The sequence below is a fragment of the Notothenia rossii genome (assembly GCF_949606895.1).
Source record: "Notothenia rossii genome assembly, chromosome: 8".
NCBI classification, from domain to species: Eukaryota; Metazoa; Chordata; class Actinopteri; order Perciformes; family Nototheniidae; genus Notothenia; species Notothenia rossii.
In genome coordinates, this window is record NC_136906.1 from 73,595,263 (window position 1) to 73,609,732 (window position 14,470).

The 14,470-nt window shown below is 42.8% G+C and overlaps 1 protein-coding gene across 6 annotated transcripts in view; it reads right to left on the reverse strand.

The window, feature by feature from the left end:
- sipa1l1 (signal-induced proliferation-associated 1 like 1) overlaps nt 1-14,470 on the reverse strand; it is a 95,221-nt gene that overhangs the window by 11,127 nt on the left and 69,624 nt on the right. For all 6 annotated transcript variants that reach the window (XM_079642495.1, XM_079642493.1, XM_079642494.1 and 3 more), the window contains 7 exons: nt 14,033-14,131; nt 13,383-13,558; nt 12,560-12,847; nt 10,953-11,102; nt 7,305-7,438; nt 2,695-2,792; nt 1,604-2,121 (listed from right to left, as the gene is read on the reverse strand). In XM_079642495.1, coding sequence (XP_079498621.1) covers nt 1,604-2,121; nt 2,695-2,792; nt 7,305-7,438; nt 10,953-11,102; nt 12,560-12,847; nt 13,383-13,558; nt 14,033-14,131 — 1,463 coding nt within the window. The remainder of the gene's footprint in view (nt 1-1,603; nt 2,122-2,694; nt 2,793-7,304; nt 7,439-10,952; nt 11,103-12,559; nt 12,848-13,382; nt 13,559-14,032; nt 14,132-14,470) is intronic.

Sequence of the window (14,470 nt, forward strand, 5' to 3'; positions counted from 1 at the left end):
CTAGCTAATGATATGGCTGCTGCCCCTCCTACACGCAGATCACGCAGACTCAAATCTCATCTTATGCTCAAATTCCAGCTGAGAGGGTCTTCTCTACAGCTGGCCTGATTGTGAATCGCCTCCGCACCCGCCTCTCCCCTGAGTAGACATGCTCATATTCTTAAAGAAGAATGAGTATTGAATAGCTGCATTCTGTGCATAGCCCTGTTACAGGTTGTTGATCTCTGTTGTGATAGGGTTACGTTACCCTAACCCGTTATGTTGTTCGTGTATGATCCCCTTTTTTTATTTATTCTTTTAATTTAAAAACCAAGTTAAGTTTTAAGCATGAAAGCTGTCAACTGTTCAAACTGTGATCACCAGTTCAATACATTTGAGAAATTCGACTTGGTTTCTATACTTATTTGAACATGTATTTATTTATTTTGTATTCAAATTTTTTTTATAGGATATGTACATTTCGGTGAATCGGTTAACCGTTTTTTTGGGGGTCGAATATTTGAATATACATTTGCTTTCAAATTCCCATCCCTATAAAGTACGATGCATAATTGAGTAACATATCATTATTAGGTGAAGTAGAATAAATTGGCTACAGCTTTACCATCCGTAACATTCAAGAAGTAACACATAAATGCATCAGTATTTATAATCCATTGTAATATATATTATTCTGAAATAGGCCGTTTAGCATAATGAGTACTATTACTTTTGGTTCTATAAGTACATTAATCCCCCTAATCCCTGCTCCGCCACTTTAGCAGAATACAAGTGCATTTTAAATGCCGGACAGATGACGGGTCGTGAACTGTAACTCTATCTGAAGCTGTGAATTAAGACTGGCTCAAACAGGAAGCGTGTGACGCTGGAGTTCTCTCGGCTGTGGACACCAGTTCAGCTGTGAAAAGTTGGACACGTGTTTCACATTTCCTGAGGCCTAATGTGGAAAGATAAGAGGGAGAAAATAATTGCCCCCGCACACTTGGTTTCCAGGAGAGACTTAGCGTCTAGTGTGTGTTCTTCTTGGACAAAGAAATATTGGCGTAATGAGAGTTGGAAACATTCAGCAGAGGTCAGGAAAACACTGCACGCCTGTTTGTTTGTTCAACAGAAAATATCAAATACCCAATTTTTACGAAACTTGGTGGCAGGGGTCAAGGAAGAAGGCAATTGTGGAACAGATCTGAATCACATGGCAGATACACAAAACATCTTTCACTCATGGAAACAGCCTTGGTCTGCACAATAAGTGCTATTCTCCTTTTTTGTATGAATCACATGTTTTTTTAGTTACTGCCCAAAAGTATCTTTCCTGCTATTATTAAGAAATGATCAGATGGCTGTTATTCAGTCTGACGTTTTTCATCATATTTTAGTATTAAGTTTTAAGTATTTTATTTATTTATTCAAAAGCTTCTGATACTGTTTACATCAGCCTCAAGCAAGATACTGTTATGTTCAAGGTGAAAGGTGAAGTATAAGTGATGTAACCGAGCAGTTGGTCTCAAGGAAGATACATGTGATACTTCATAGAGGATATATTATAACCACTGAACACTAGAAGTTGTGAACCATACTTTAAGTCTCAAACCCACAGACTGACCTGGAGTGTGACCCGGCTTCGTTCAGGCTGAAGGTGCTGCTGTCTCTCACCAGGAGGTGAGTGGGGGGGCTCCGGCCGGTCCCCTCCAGGCTCCTTTCTCCTGGAAGGCCCGGGGACTCTGCTGCAGCTGGAGACCTCTCCAGCATCCTGCGGCCCCCCTCGGTGGGGCTGTGCCACGGAGACACTGATCTCTCCCTGCTCTCCCGGCTCTCCCTGCTCTCCCGGCTCTCTCTCCCTCCGCTGGGGGCCAGCAGGGAGGTGGTGCTGCCGTGATGGGAGTGGGGGTGTGTGTGGTGGGAGGCTCCAAAAGAGCTGGTGTCGATGCCGCTGTCGGCCGACGCCCCCTGCAGGTAGCCTCCTCCCCCCAGGCCGTTGGGCTCCGGCTCTCCTCCCGGCTCAGTGCTGGTTCCTCCACCCGCTGCCATCTCGTACCATTTGTCGCTGTCGCTGTGGCCCCCGCTGGAGGCGGTGCTGGACAGAGTGTTACTGCTGGAGTGCCCGGAGTAAGGGCCGTCCGACTGCCAGAACAAACAGAAAGGAGATGAGTGAGGGAGAATTCCATGTGTGTGAAAACATCAGGTTTTTTTTTATTTGGTGACTTTTTAAGATTACAATGTGACTAACTACAACAATTACATTTTACCCATATGCCAGAAGCGATGCAGAAAACCTTAATAAAAACAAACGAGTGATCTGAGCCCCAGAGGATGGTGGGTACTTGTTGGGAAAATACTGAATGTTCCTTCTATATCAGAGTAGCACGTGATAAAAGAGGCCCTACGTAGCTGTGTACGTAGCCGGATGTATGACCGGATGTTCTGACATTAGCTAATCTTAGCTAATGTCAGAACACTGCTTTGAACCAGTATTCTTCCATCTTGTTGACTGTAACACCCTCTCTTGTATATAAGCATATCAAGGACTCTACTCTGGGAACTATTTGCCCCACGCACCCCTGTGTGTGATGACTACTTCCATTCTTGCAAGGATAATAAATACATGTATCCTGAATATTGAAGACCAAGCCGGTGACGAGTGATATTCTTCTAACAGTACTGTCAGAGTGGTGGTGTAAGTAAAAGTGTCCTGACCTGACTGCCCTTCTTCGGGGACACGTGGATGACCTGCTCCTGCCTCTGGATGCGAGGAGCTCCAGAGTAGCCCTGACCCGATTTGGAGACTGGAGACTCTGCAATAAATAGAGGGGAAAAACACATGAACAAACCCTGAGGTACAAACAGATGACTTGTTGATGATGCAGTTGTTTTCCTCTGTGCTCACTTGAGTGTATTTTGCTACGACAGAACTCTTGCTTCCTTGAGGTTTATAACGATTGTTTTTAATCGTGTCTCTACCGTGTGCATAGAATAAACCCAGATCACTTGTCACCTAATGCAGCGCACATCAAACAGACGGCTGTTTGTTCTGGGCAGGCTGTTGACGGTGGGGTAATGTGACGAGGTGTCCTGAAGCAGAACTGGGGTTATAAATGGTACTGTTATGTAATTGTGTATATCTTATGCAACAAACACACAAAGAACAAGCAGCTAATGATCACGGCACCATTAGAGGAAGAGCTAAGAGGGGGGTAACATCTGCTGGGGTGAATCCAGAAATATAGTGACTCCACACCCTTCACGTAGAATATTCATAACCCTGCTTAGCTTCCTCTTCATCGCAGTTCAAAGGACTCTGCACTAATTAGCAGTGGCAAACCGTCAGGGCCTTCAAGGTATTCAGAGAATACCCTGGAGCACTCAGATAAAACAAACAAAAAATCTATTTAATTATATAAATAAAATGTATATAAAATGAATAAATGAGAATCGTATCTGTGTTGTTGATGATCTGTAATATTACAGTGTTACGTTGATTTGTTTGTCCTTCTCGAACCATGCGCTACGCATTTCAGTGGTTTTGTGTTAGAAAAGAAAGCAACCAATCAGATCTTGTTCTGGGTCTCTGGGTAGAATATCCTTTAACCAAGGTATTCTATATCCTTGATAGAATGCCCTAGCCGTTGCACTGAATGAGAGAATACGTTTGGATTGACAGTTTGATCAACCAATCATATATTGATTTGTAGCCAATGGGCGTGTTCTTTCAGAGTTTCCCTCAGTTCCAGGGTACCCTAGAAGGCCCGCTAGTTAACTGGCTCGAGACAGAGGATCTACGGTAGATCAGGGGTGCCCTACCAATCGATCGCGAGATGTGTCTAAAAATAGAACAACAATATTCAGTTTTATCGTTAATGTCCTATAACATAATCTTCCTGTGCCAGAATAATGCACATGAACGCATCAAAGCTTTGTGATTGGCCGGCGTGACCCCATGTGTCGGGGCGTGGCTGGTGGGCAGTGGGCACTATTTTGCTGACTTGTCCGTGTCAACGGGAGTGACAGTTCGCACACACAAGACCGCAATTATGGCAAAAGCAAAAAAGCCCAAAATATATAATTTTCACTCCGAGTGGGAGGTTAATTATTTTTTTATCTATTCCAATTCAAAGTCCATCCGTCTCATCTGCAATGCGAGCGTGGCTTTATCGAAGAAGGGTAATTTAGGAGCGGCATTTCAAAACTGTGCACAAACGCTAGGAGACGGAATTCCCTCCTAATTCTGCCCTACGCTCCCAAAAGGGGAGGGGCCTGAAAGGACCGCTAAATGCACAGCAGTCCATTTTCACCAGGCGTAACAACAAGAGCAAGGCTGCTACCATAGCATCTTATCGTGTCAGTCGCGTTCTTGCGAAACACATGAAGTCTTTCAAAGACGGCGAAGTTGTGAAAGAAGCATTCCTGGAGGCTGCCGACGCGCTTTGTCACTGATTTCAACAGGTTTTTGATATAATAAAAACTCAAGTTAGATACCGTTATTAATCAGCTGTAAGTTTTAGTTTGTTTGAACTTATTCATTATAATTATTGTACACAATGGTTTAAGAATGCAAACCTTAAGATCTGTTTAAATTGATTATAGTCTATTATCATTCAGGTTAAGAAACTAGTGTTGCTTGCATCCGATTTTAAAAAGGCATTTATTTTTATACTCTAATAAAATGCAACAAAAAAAGGGTTTTTTATTGCACTTTGGCAGCAGATTCCTGTGTAGCTTCAGATCTGAGTTGTCTTATTAGTAAGCCTAATTTATACTTTTGGAGCAACACTATTTTTAAATAATGGCAAAGAAAGGGTTCAGAGTATTTTCTTTTTTTTCCTGTGTCATGTGTGGCAGCACTGTTCAATGTTTCTTGAAAACATTACCCACTGTAGTATGTGACGTGTGAATAAACTCAAACTCTGTATCAACAACACTGTTGTGTGACTTCAGTTAAATACTTGTATGTGTGTAGATTAGAAAGAGCTAAGATAAAGGATCTGCAGTATTTTATGAAGTATTAATCGTACAAAGGTCAGTTTTATACAAGTAGAAGTGTGTTCACCTGGTAGTAGGCTGTCAGTAATGGCTACGCCTTTCTATTTGGACTGTTTGATCTCGGTAGGCTGGCAACTTTAAAAGTAGATCTCGGTTCAAAAAAGGTTGGGCACCCCTGATCTAGATGAATGCGACGAAGCAATTCATGCCGTTTTATTGTTTTTAACATTGAAAGGGCAAGTGCAACAGGTGAAGATGAAGTTGTTGCGGAATTGTTGTGAGTACCCTTTTCAAGACGACAATTCAGGGAAAATACGGACATAACGCCGGGGGGGCGGCGGCAGGGGGTGTGTGTGTGTCTACAGAAGGTCCGTTTGTGATAGACACGGTTCGCCACTGCTAATTAGAGATAGCTGCATGTGTGCATGCTTGTGCATAATGTGACCGCATTTAGTTTTTTTATTAAGATTGGTTATTGATGTGATTGTTGATGTAAAATACATTCCCAACACCTCGGGTTGTTGTGTGCACTCCTGTGAGCATTGTTAAACTAAAAAAACCTTTAAGAGGTCGCAAATCTCTGCATCTCACTATCCAATGCATGAATTAATCATAAACGTGCCAGGTTAATAAAAGAAAATGAAACACATTTTTTATTTAATAGTAGAGAAATAGACATATCGTGAATAGTTGCACCTTTAATGGTGACGTAATCCCTGTTCAGTATTTTTACAATACAGTTTTTATATCTTGGCTTTCCTGCAGAAACACTTATTTTTGTCTCCGTTTAATTTCTTTTGTCAATGAAATTAATCACCGGGTCTGTTGTTTTGGAGAACAGGAGACCACCGGTAATGTTTCTACTCCTGGAAAAAAAAACCTCCTTAAGAAATCCTAACTGTAATAGGTTGACACTTGACAGCAATGACAAACTCACACTACTCCACAATTTCATTAAACATCTTTAGTAATTATTTAGATCGAAAGACCACCAGTGGCAGAAAACGACATATTGAGAGTTAGCGTCAAGTAATGTCCCATTCGAATGTGACAGGAATTGGGAGATCAAAAGTGAGTATTCTGCCCTCTACATGACATGTGTTATTTCTGGACGGAGCTCGGCCACATCATCATTGCCCCGGACTAACGGGTCAAGGGGTAAATGGGAGGAAGAGGAAAGGACATCAACTCAAACCACAGAGAAAGCAGAACAGGGCTTGACAGTTGGCGAGCCTACATTGTTCCACCCTGACCAATAGAGACATAAGTGCTACAAACAACCACAAAATGAGAGACTAACGCTGTTCTCTAGGATCTCGGCGGTCAGAAACAGGTCAAGGCTGAAATTAGGCCGGTCAAAAATCAACCAGAGAAACATCCGGCTGGGATTTAGAGGAGCGGCAGAAGAGCATGTGTTTCTTGTGGCTTTCAGAGAAAACAAGAAGAAAACTCCCAGAAAACATTTCATGCGTGAATACTAAATGAGAGCCAACGTACAAGAGAATAGAAAGATGAATGAGAGGTTAACATAAGTGGCATTTGTGAATGAGGAACAGGCTGGAGGAAAGGAGGGAAAGCACACAAAGAGAAGGTTGGCCAACTTTGTTGACACAGGAAAGAAAATAATTTCTCCCCCTTTCTCTTCCTTCATTATTAATATAGAAAGGAGTGACAAGTGACAAAGGGAAAGCCATTCACTGTAATGAGATCACTACTTGATCTCAATTCCCCCATTCAATCATTTCTTTTCGCTGCATCATTATCTTCCCACCTTGCAGAGACATTAAGACCCGCTCTGTGACGGCAACATAATTCACAGCCTGCAGAGGAGGTGGAGGAAGAGGAGGAGGAGGAAGAAGAGGGGGTTGTGGATGCTGTCGGCACGAAAAACTGTCACTGGCAGACGAGGAGGCACACACTAACTCCATTCACACACCTTTCTGGCTACCTGTCACATCAAAGGATTTACTAATATGGATGCGATGTGCCTCCCTCCCCCGCTATTCTAAAGTCAAGTGCCTTCATATATCACACACACACACACACACACACACACACACACACACACACACACACACACACACACACACACACACACACACACACACACACACACACACACACACACACACACACACACACACACACACACACACACACACACACACACACACACACACACACACACACACACACACACACACACACACACACACACACACACACACACACACACACACACACACACACACACACACACACACACACACACACACACACACACCCAGTATTAAGCTTACTCAATTAAATGTCCCTATTATAATCACCTGTTGACGTTCGTTCAGCTCCTCCCCCTTCCTCCATTCTCGACCAATTAGGAGTAGACTTTCCACTGGACCCGCCCTCTCCAACCACATCTCGTCTGTCCCCGGACATCGGAGAGTGGCGGCTGCCTGCAAACCTGTTGGATAAGCAGACAAATACAGCTTTTATTCCGCTGTTTAATCAGCTGTGTGTTTCCAGCTAAGAATAACACACTAACAGATCATGAAAGAGATTACATTTGACCAAAGGCTGTAGTGGGTGGAAGAAGAAAAGAAAAAATGGCATTAAAATATACAAAGACACCATCGCTATCACCTCACTCTCCTACACTGTTGTGTGTAATACAATGTTACAACTGTGGAAATTAATAAACCAGCGTCATGAATTAAACCTCTAGTAAAAATAGTGTTACAAAATCTGTGAATTCATTGTATTTTGTTAGAAATATATTATGCTTTATTAACCCTTGTGTTGTGTTCAAAAGCTATTACCGTTCATGGTGTTCGCGCGTCAATTTTGACCCATGATTTATTTCAGTCCAAAACACACAAAAAATTACTATCATCCAATATTGTTTTAACTACATCATAACTAACTTATAATGCATTCATAACCGTACAATCCGGTTGTAATTGAATGTTATGGCCCCAAAACACATTACACCACGTATTGCACACGTGTATGTGTGTGTTCAGGTTCAAGTGTTTGTGTACATATTCTTTGAGAAAGGTCGAGCTCCCGTGGGGGGAGGGGGGCAGAGGCGGTTCTAGAACATTTTACATGGGGTGGCAAGAGATCATGCCAGGGTGACATGGGAGGGCAGACAGTATGTGGTATTTTATACTGTATATAACCTTTTTATTGTTAAATCATGCCCTGTGTGTTCTTGATGCATAAGAGAAACAAGATGTTCAGACAAACAAACTCAAATATAGTATAAAACAGCAGAAAATACTCATGAATTCTGCTTACTGTAAGTACAGTAAAAGTACTTCGTTATAATTAAGTACACAAAAGACATCACCCATCTCTTCAGAGAGCTAAAGGTGACCTGTGCAGCAACACATTTCAATAATTATTTGTCAATACTAAGAGCCGCTAGATTGAGCTGCTGTGATGGAATATGTAAGGAGAATAAAAACATACCATGTGGTCGAGCTGGAGTCTCATCTGCCTCCTGCCTCTGTCCCTCTTTCTGACACTTCATCTTCATTCCTCACATACATTCCTTCTTCTTCACTAATGTCTTCATCTCCTCCTGGCTTCCTCCTGCTCTGACCTTCCTGGTCTCTTCATCTCCTCCTGGCTTCCTCCTGCTCTGAGCCTCCTGGTCTCTTCCTCTCCTCCTGGCTTCCTCCTGCTCTGACCCTCCTGGTCTCTTCATCTCCTCCTGGCTTCCTCCTGCTCTGAGCCGCCTGGTTTCTTCAGTGTACTCTCTTTTCCTTTTCCTCTTTCTGTTCGTCCTGATCACTTCTCAGATATGTATTTTTTGTTGTTGAATCACTCCAGCTACTCTGGCCTGCAAGAGTCGACTTGTGAAAAGCACTGGTACAAATGCTTGTATAACTTTACACGTTAGGGCCATGTAGCTAATAAGTAGCATATCATAATTATAAAATCAGAAAGTATTTATCAAACGCACACAGGCAGCTGTGTTTAGACCCAGTTTGACAGTAAAGGATGTGTCTTGGTTTAATTTATCAGCCTCATTGCTGTGTAATAGTACGGCATAGTTTAGCAAATAAAAGTGATCAATCTCCCAGCAGGCGCTGTCTGTGTAGTAGGCTATTTTGTAACGTAACGCCTCAAACAGCGCCCGTCTGGTAAACGCTATCGATTCAAACGGCAGCGCTTTATTAATATCTTGTTTCAAGCTCTCGTCCTTAGTAAAAACAAAAGTAGTGGAAGGGAAAATGCTCCAAGGGGAAGCTGATCCCCACTCAGGTCCTGGGACAGCTCGGTCTCTCTGCAGCTGCGTGAGCCGCGCGCGGTCTGTGTGGACGCCGCTCCGCATTTTAATGCAGGGCCGTAGCTGCGTTCTTTAAGGTGATATTTAAAATGATTCACTTTTAATTAATGTACTGCTTGTTTTGTTGCCTGAGAAGTACAGTTTTAGGGACACAAAAGTTAGGGGGGCAGCTGGGGGGGCAAGGCTCTACAGTGGGAGGGCAGCTTCCCCCCCTTTCCCCCCCGTAGATCCGCCCCTGCGAAAAATTATTGTTACAGTTGATGAAGGGGGAGGGGAGGAGTGTCTAAAGTCAAAGATGAATCTTGATTGGGCCAAATTTGACCTCGAGTCACCCAAAACAATTCTGCTGGGTCTCCCCAGACCCCAACACCAAATTATACACTTTTTTTTTTTAGAGACCTTCAGACTTGGCAAAGATGGTCAAAATCAGTTCTGTAGTGTTTATATAGCTGTTGTGGAGGATAGCGTTGTTCCGATACAAAAAACTAGAGCGTAGTTAATATATAATTTTAACTTGAAACGGGTCACAGGAGACCCGAACACAACACAAGGGTTAAAGCAGTGGTTCTCAAACTTTTTCTGTCAGGCCCCCCCCTTGGAGAAAAAAAAAAGCTAGCTTGACGTTTCATAGAGGGTGCTCAAACATTTAGGGTTTCCCATTAATGTACCGGTCGCTACAGTTGAATGTTCTACTGCAACACCCCCCACACAAATACACAGTGTGACAGTTACAATGAAGGCTAGAGGCATTTAGGTTGCAGCAGGGATAAAGTGCTATTTTTATAGGTGGTGTGTGGACCTCACATAGGGGGGTCCGGGGTCATGCTCCCCCGGGAAGATTTATTTTTAAATATTTAAGTTAAAAGCATTAATCTGGTGCACTTTGAGAGCAAAATGAAGAGATCTATGGATCTCAACACCCATATGAAACAGAACTGTTAACAGATTTACTTTATGGATATTTTACAAATCACCCTTTTAAACTTTATTCTTTTCGGTGCGCTCTCTCTCGCTCGCACACAAAATGGCCCGTCCACACACAGGCATGAAAAAAATCTTGAAAAATCTTGATTCTGGGCGTGTCTGATTTTTTGCGAGCAACACGACCAACAACCAATCACATGAATCTCCCGCCCCCGACATACAAAGCAATAGCAATGTCAAAACGAAGTAAACTGGATATAAACTCCCCAAACAGGTGAAAACCTACCAGTTTCACCCACTGTCTCTGCCACCTCCCTCCATGCCTGGTTCCTCCGGTTTGTATCCTGGTAAATAGTTACTGGTCGTAAAGAACCGGGTGATTTGCTACCGTCATTTCTCGTTTGGAATATGAGGAAATGAACTGCGGTCTGGCTCTCCCAGCTTGCACGCAGTTTGATTGGCTAGCGCTTGCACTGATTTGCATAGACGGGATTTGATTGGCTGATGCCAGTTTCACAAGCATTGGGAGCTCCGCTCCCCACAATGCAGTTCGGCGAAGATTAAAAATCTTCTACGTCACCCCATTCAAGTGAATGGGCGAACCTTTGAACAATCTTTTTCATGCCTGTGTGTGGACGGGCCGTAAGGGAATTAGTGGCTAAAGATATGCTTTTCTTAATGATATATCTTAATTAGCATAAAACAATACTGAATCCCAGCCACAGAACCCCCCCCCCCCCCCCCCACCCTTCCTTACTGCTCAGGCATGGACTTCTGCCTCCAGTGAGCAGAGCTCCCCGAGGCGTCGCTGGAGCAGGACAGGTTGCTCGGAGAGCTGCGGTTGTGAGGGGAGCGACCCAGAGCCATGGCGGAGGCTAGGCTGTAACTCTCACAGCCCGGAGACATCCTGGAGGAGAACAAACACGTGCACATACAAGAAGTGTGAAAATCTACAGGCATGTGGAAATGGAGGATAAACACAGCAATGCGTTGAAGGAGCAAAATGTTCCAATTTGTTCCTTCAGAGGAAATTCCATTGATTGCTACTTCCCACGCATTCTGGAGGACATGAATACTTAACACCCGGCGGCTGAAAAATCAGCTTCCAACCCGACGGCTGCCTTTTGTGTGCTTTGTTGATACACTAGCTTGCAGGATTTGCTTTGAATGTTTAATTTCAAGAGGTTCAAAATGTGTTATTTTAATGAAGAAATAAAAGCAGTAACACTTTAGTTTGTATAACTTGCCAACAAATGGTTTATTTATAACATCTCACAACCATACCTACTTATACTCAACCTATCGTCATATTTAAGATAGAGATGATCTGTTAAACCTCTTCAGGCAAAGCAACACAGTTGAATCGATAAGCTTTTAGAATGTTAAAAATACTAACAATAAATGATTACTAAAAAGAAACTCACACAAATACTTAACCAAGGATTAGCTGATGAGACTTCTGGCATAAAAATCCACATTTTCCAGCTGAACTGTACATTGTAAATCAGGGGTGTCCAAACCTTTTTCACTGAGGGGCCACATACAGAATAATATACAAAGGGCTGGGCCACTCCCTAGAGGTGAGGTTCGTGTCATTAGTTAAGTTAAACTCTCCGTAGAGTTCCATTGATTTTGTTTGCAGCTCATTCCATAAAACAGAAGCCTCGGATTGTTGCTAATAAGTGGAAATGGGAAGGGTGTATTTCAAGCTTGTTCTGCAAATAAGTGATTCTGCTTTTTCAATATCATCTAATATTTTACAGAAAATATCAACTTTAATGTATTTGAAAATGTATTAACACATAAAATATATTTAAGCAATAGCTCACGACAGGCCGTGGTATATGGTCATTATATCACAGCTAAGGGGCGTGGTTCGGCCCGACGCGAAGCATGCAGTTTGCTTTTCAGCCCAACTGTATACAGTTAAATCGACCGGACTTCTTTCTGCAGATGTGAGCGTCCTTAACAACGGTCAATAAGTCCTTGCTGCACATTATCCCTTACATGTTTCCAACTTAAGCTTTGTTAAATGTAACAGTTGTAACGGTTGTAGCTTTTCTCAGACGCGGAGGGATACTGACTTGTTGGGAAAAGTAACTACAATTCTACCTGTGATATACGCTCATTATATCACGGCTAAGAACCAATCAGATTGCTTGATTTGACTTGTCCGTTTTATAATTTTAGACATATTTAAGATGTTATTATATATTCCATTTTACTTTTAGAATTTACCTGAGGGCCAATTAGAAATTGACCCCGGGCCATAGTTTGGACAACCCTGTTGTAAATCCTCTTCCCCTTCTCATATAAATATTTGTATTAAATTAATCAGAATCTAGCCGTGGAAGGGGCTCTGACCTCTTGGTGTCGAGGGGCCGGCCGTCACTGCTGACGCTGCGCGGGATGACGGCCCCTCGCTCCAGCCTCTCTGCAGACAGGGTCTTCCCCCCGGAGCTGCCCAGGCTGATGGCCCGGTTGGGGGTGTGCGGCTGCGGCGAGGCGGTCAGGGACTGCTGGGGGCTGCTGGACGTCCGCTGCCACTTGTTGTTGTTGTTGCGGAACGGGAACTTGTATTCGAAGGAGCCGCTTTCGCCGCTGCTGCTCTTATAATCTGACGCAGGCATCCGATAGAGCTCCGAACAGCCCCTGTGGAAAGAGAGGGGGGGCGTTTCGTTTGAGAAGACAGTGATGTGGGTTTTTTTAACATTGAAGGACAAAAATAATGCAAAGAAGAATATTTGCATATACATACAGTATATTTCTTAATTTCTGGGTACCCTGTTTTTTCACTTGGTCCCTTAAATGAATGTGCCACTGAACTTCATGTATAAAAAGGTGAACAATCATGTTAACTGCACTCCAGATAACTGAATTAAGAAATACATGGTAATTAAAAGTACTTAAATATATATTTATATTTTTAGGAGCCAGCTCTTATTTGGATTGTATTTACTCTCATTTAATTATTGTAAGATTGTTTTATTCAGTGCTGTGTTTATTAACTTCTGTTGATGTTGAGTGTTTTAAAAATCACAAAGTTATGTTTTGCCCTGCTTATAAACCGGATGAGTAGTGACTATAGTTTTGTTTGTTTGTTCACTTTGTGTTGACTTTCCAGTATAAAAAGTGCCAGGTAAATTAAGTTGACTGATTGATTAAAGCAGCTTCCGTCCCGTCCTACCTGCGTGGGGTGGCGTCATCATGTGGCGGGATGATCACGACCCGCACTGCCACTGAGGTCCGCAGGACGTCAATCATCTGCTCGTGGGTCAGCGTTGCTACGGCAACTTTGCAGATTTCCACCAATCGGCTTCCCTGACGCAGTCCTGCCTGCCAGGCGTATCCATACGGCTCCACCTGTTGAAACAAAGTATGATTGCATTACAGCTGTCGGGGTGAGACGCTTCATTATTCAAACAGTGATATTTAAGATAGTGAAAGGGAAAATGTAGTTTAAGGTAATGTAATAAAGTGCAATGATAATGTTTCTGTCTCCACATAATTGCTTGTTATATTTCATGGTGTAACACTCTGCAATACTGATTATTGTTATACTGATTTTGAACGCAACAAGGTGGCAACAAGGCAACTTTGACTCTCTGCACTTTGCAACAAATGACTCATTACCAATACAACTCTTCAAAGATAAAACAAGAAATTAATCCAATAAAATAGCAATTTAAAAAGGACAGAACATCCCAGCAACAGGTGGAGTAAATCTAATTAAGCATATCCACTCTCTTCAGGGTAGAAATATGTTTCACTCAAATTAACTGGATTGTTTTATAGTTCATTTTCAGAGGAACATCTGAGTTATGTGCGGACAGATACCTCAGCCACGATGCCCTCGTAGTTCACGTGGAAGCCGAGCTGCCCCAGGCCATTTCGACGGAGCGTCATCTCTGATGTCTCACAGCCTTTAGTCAGGAACTTGACACATGAAAGATGCACAAGGTAGAGATAAAAGATTAATTAACACGCATTAGATAAGAGAGATGATGAAAAATATCAAAACAGGTCAAGAGACAGGTCAAGAGGCAGGTGAAGGAAAATAGGGTAGATAGTGTTAAAGCCACCAAACACTATTTTAATGTGCATATGTGCTTCGACCTACAAGTTGAAAAAGAGATATTTTTGAATAATTTAAGAGATCCCTTCGAGATGTATAGCCATAAATAAAGAGTAATTAGTGCTCCAGCTTATGCAGTACACCTCTCACCAGTGCACGCGCACACGCACACACACACACACACACACACACACACACAC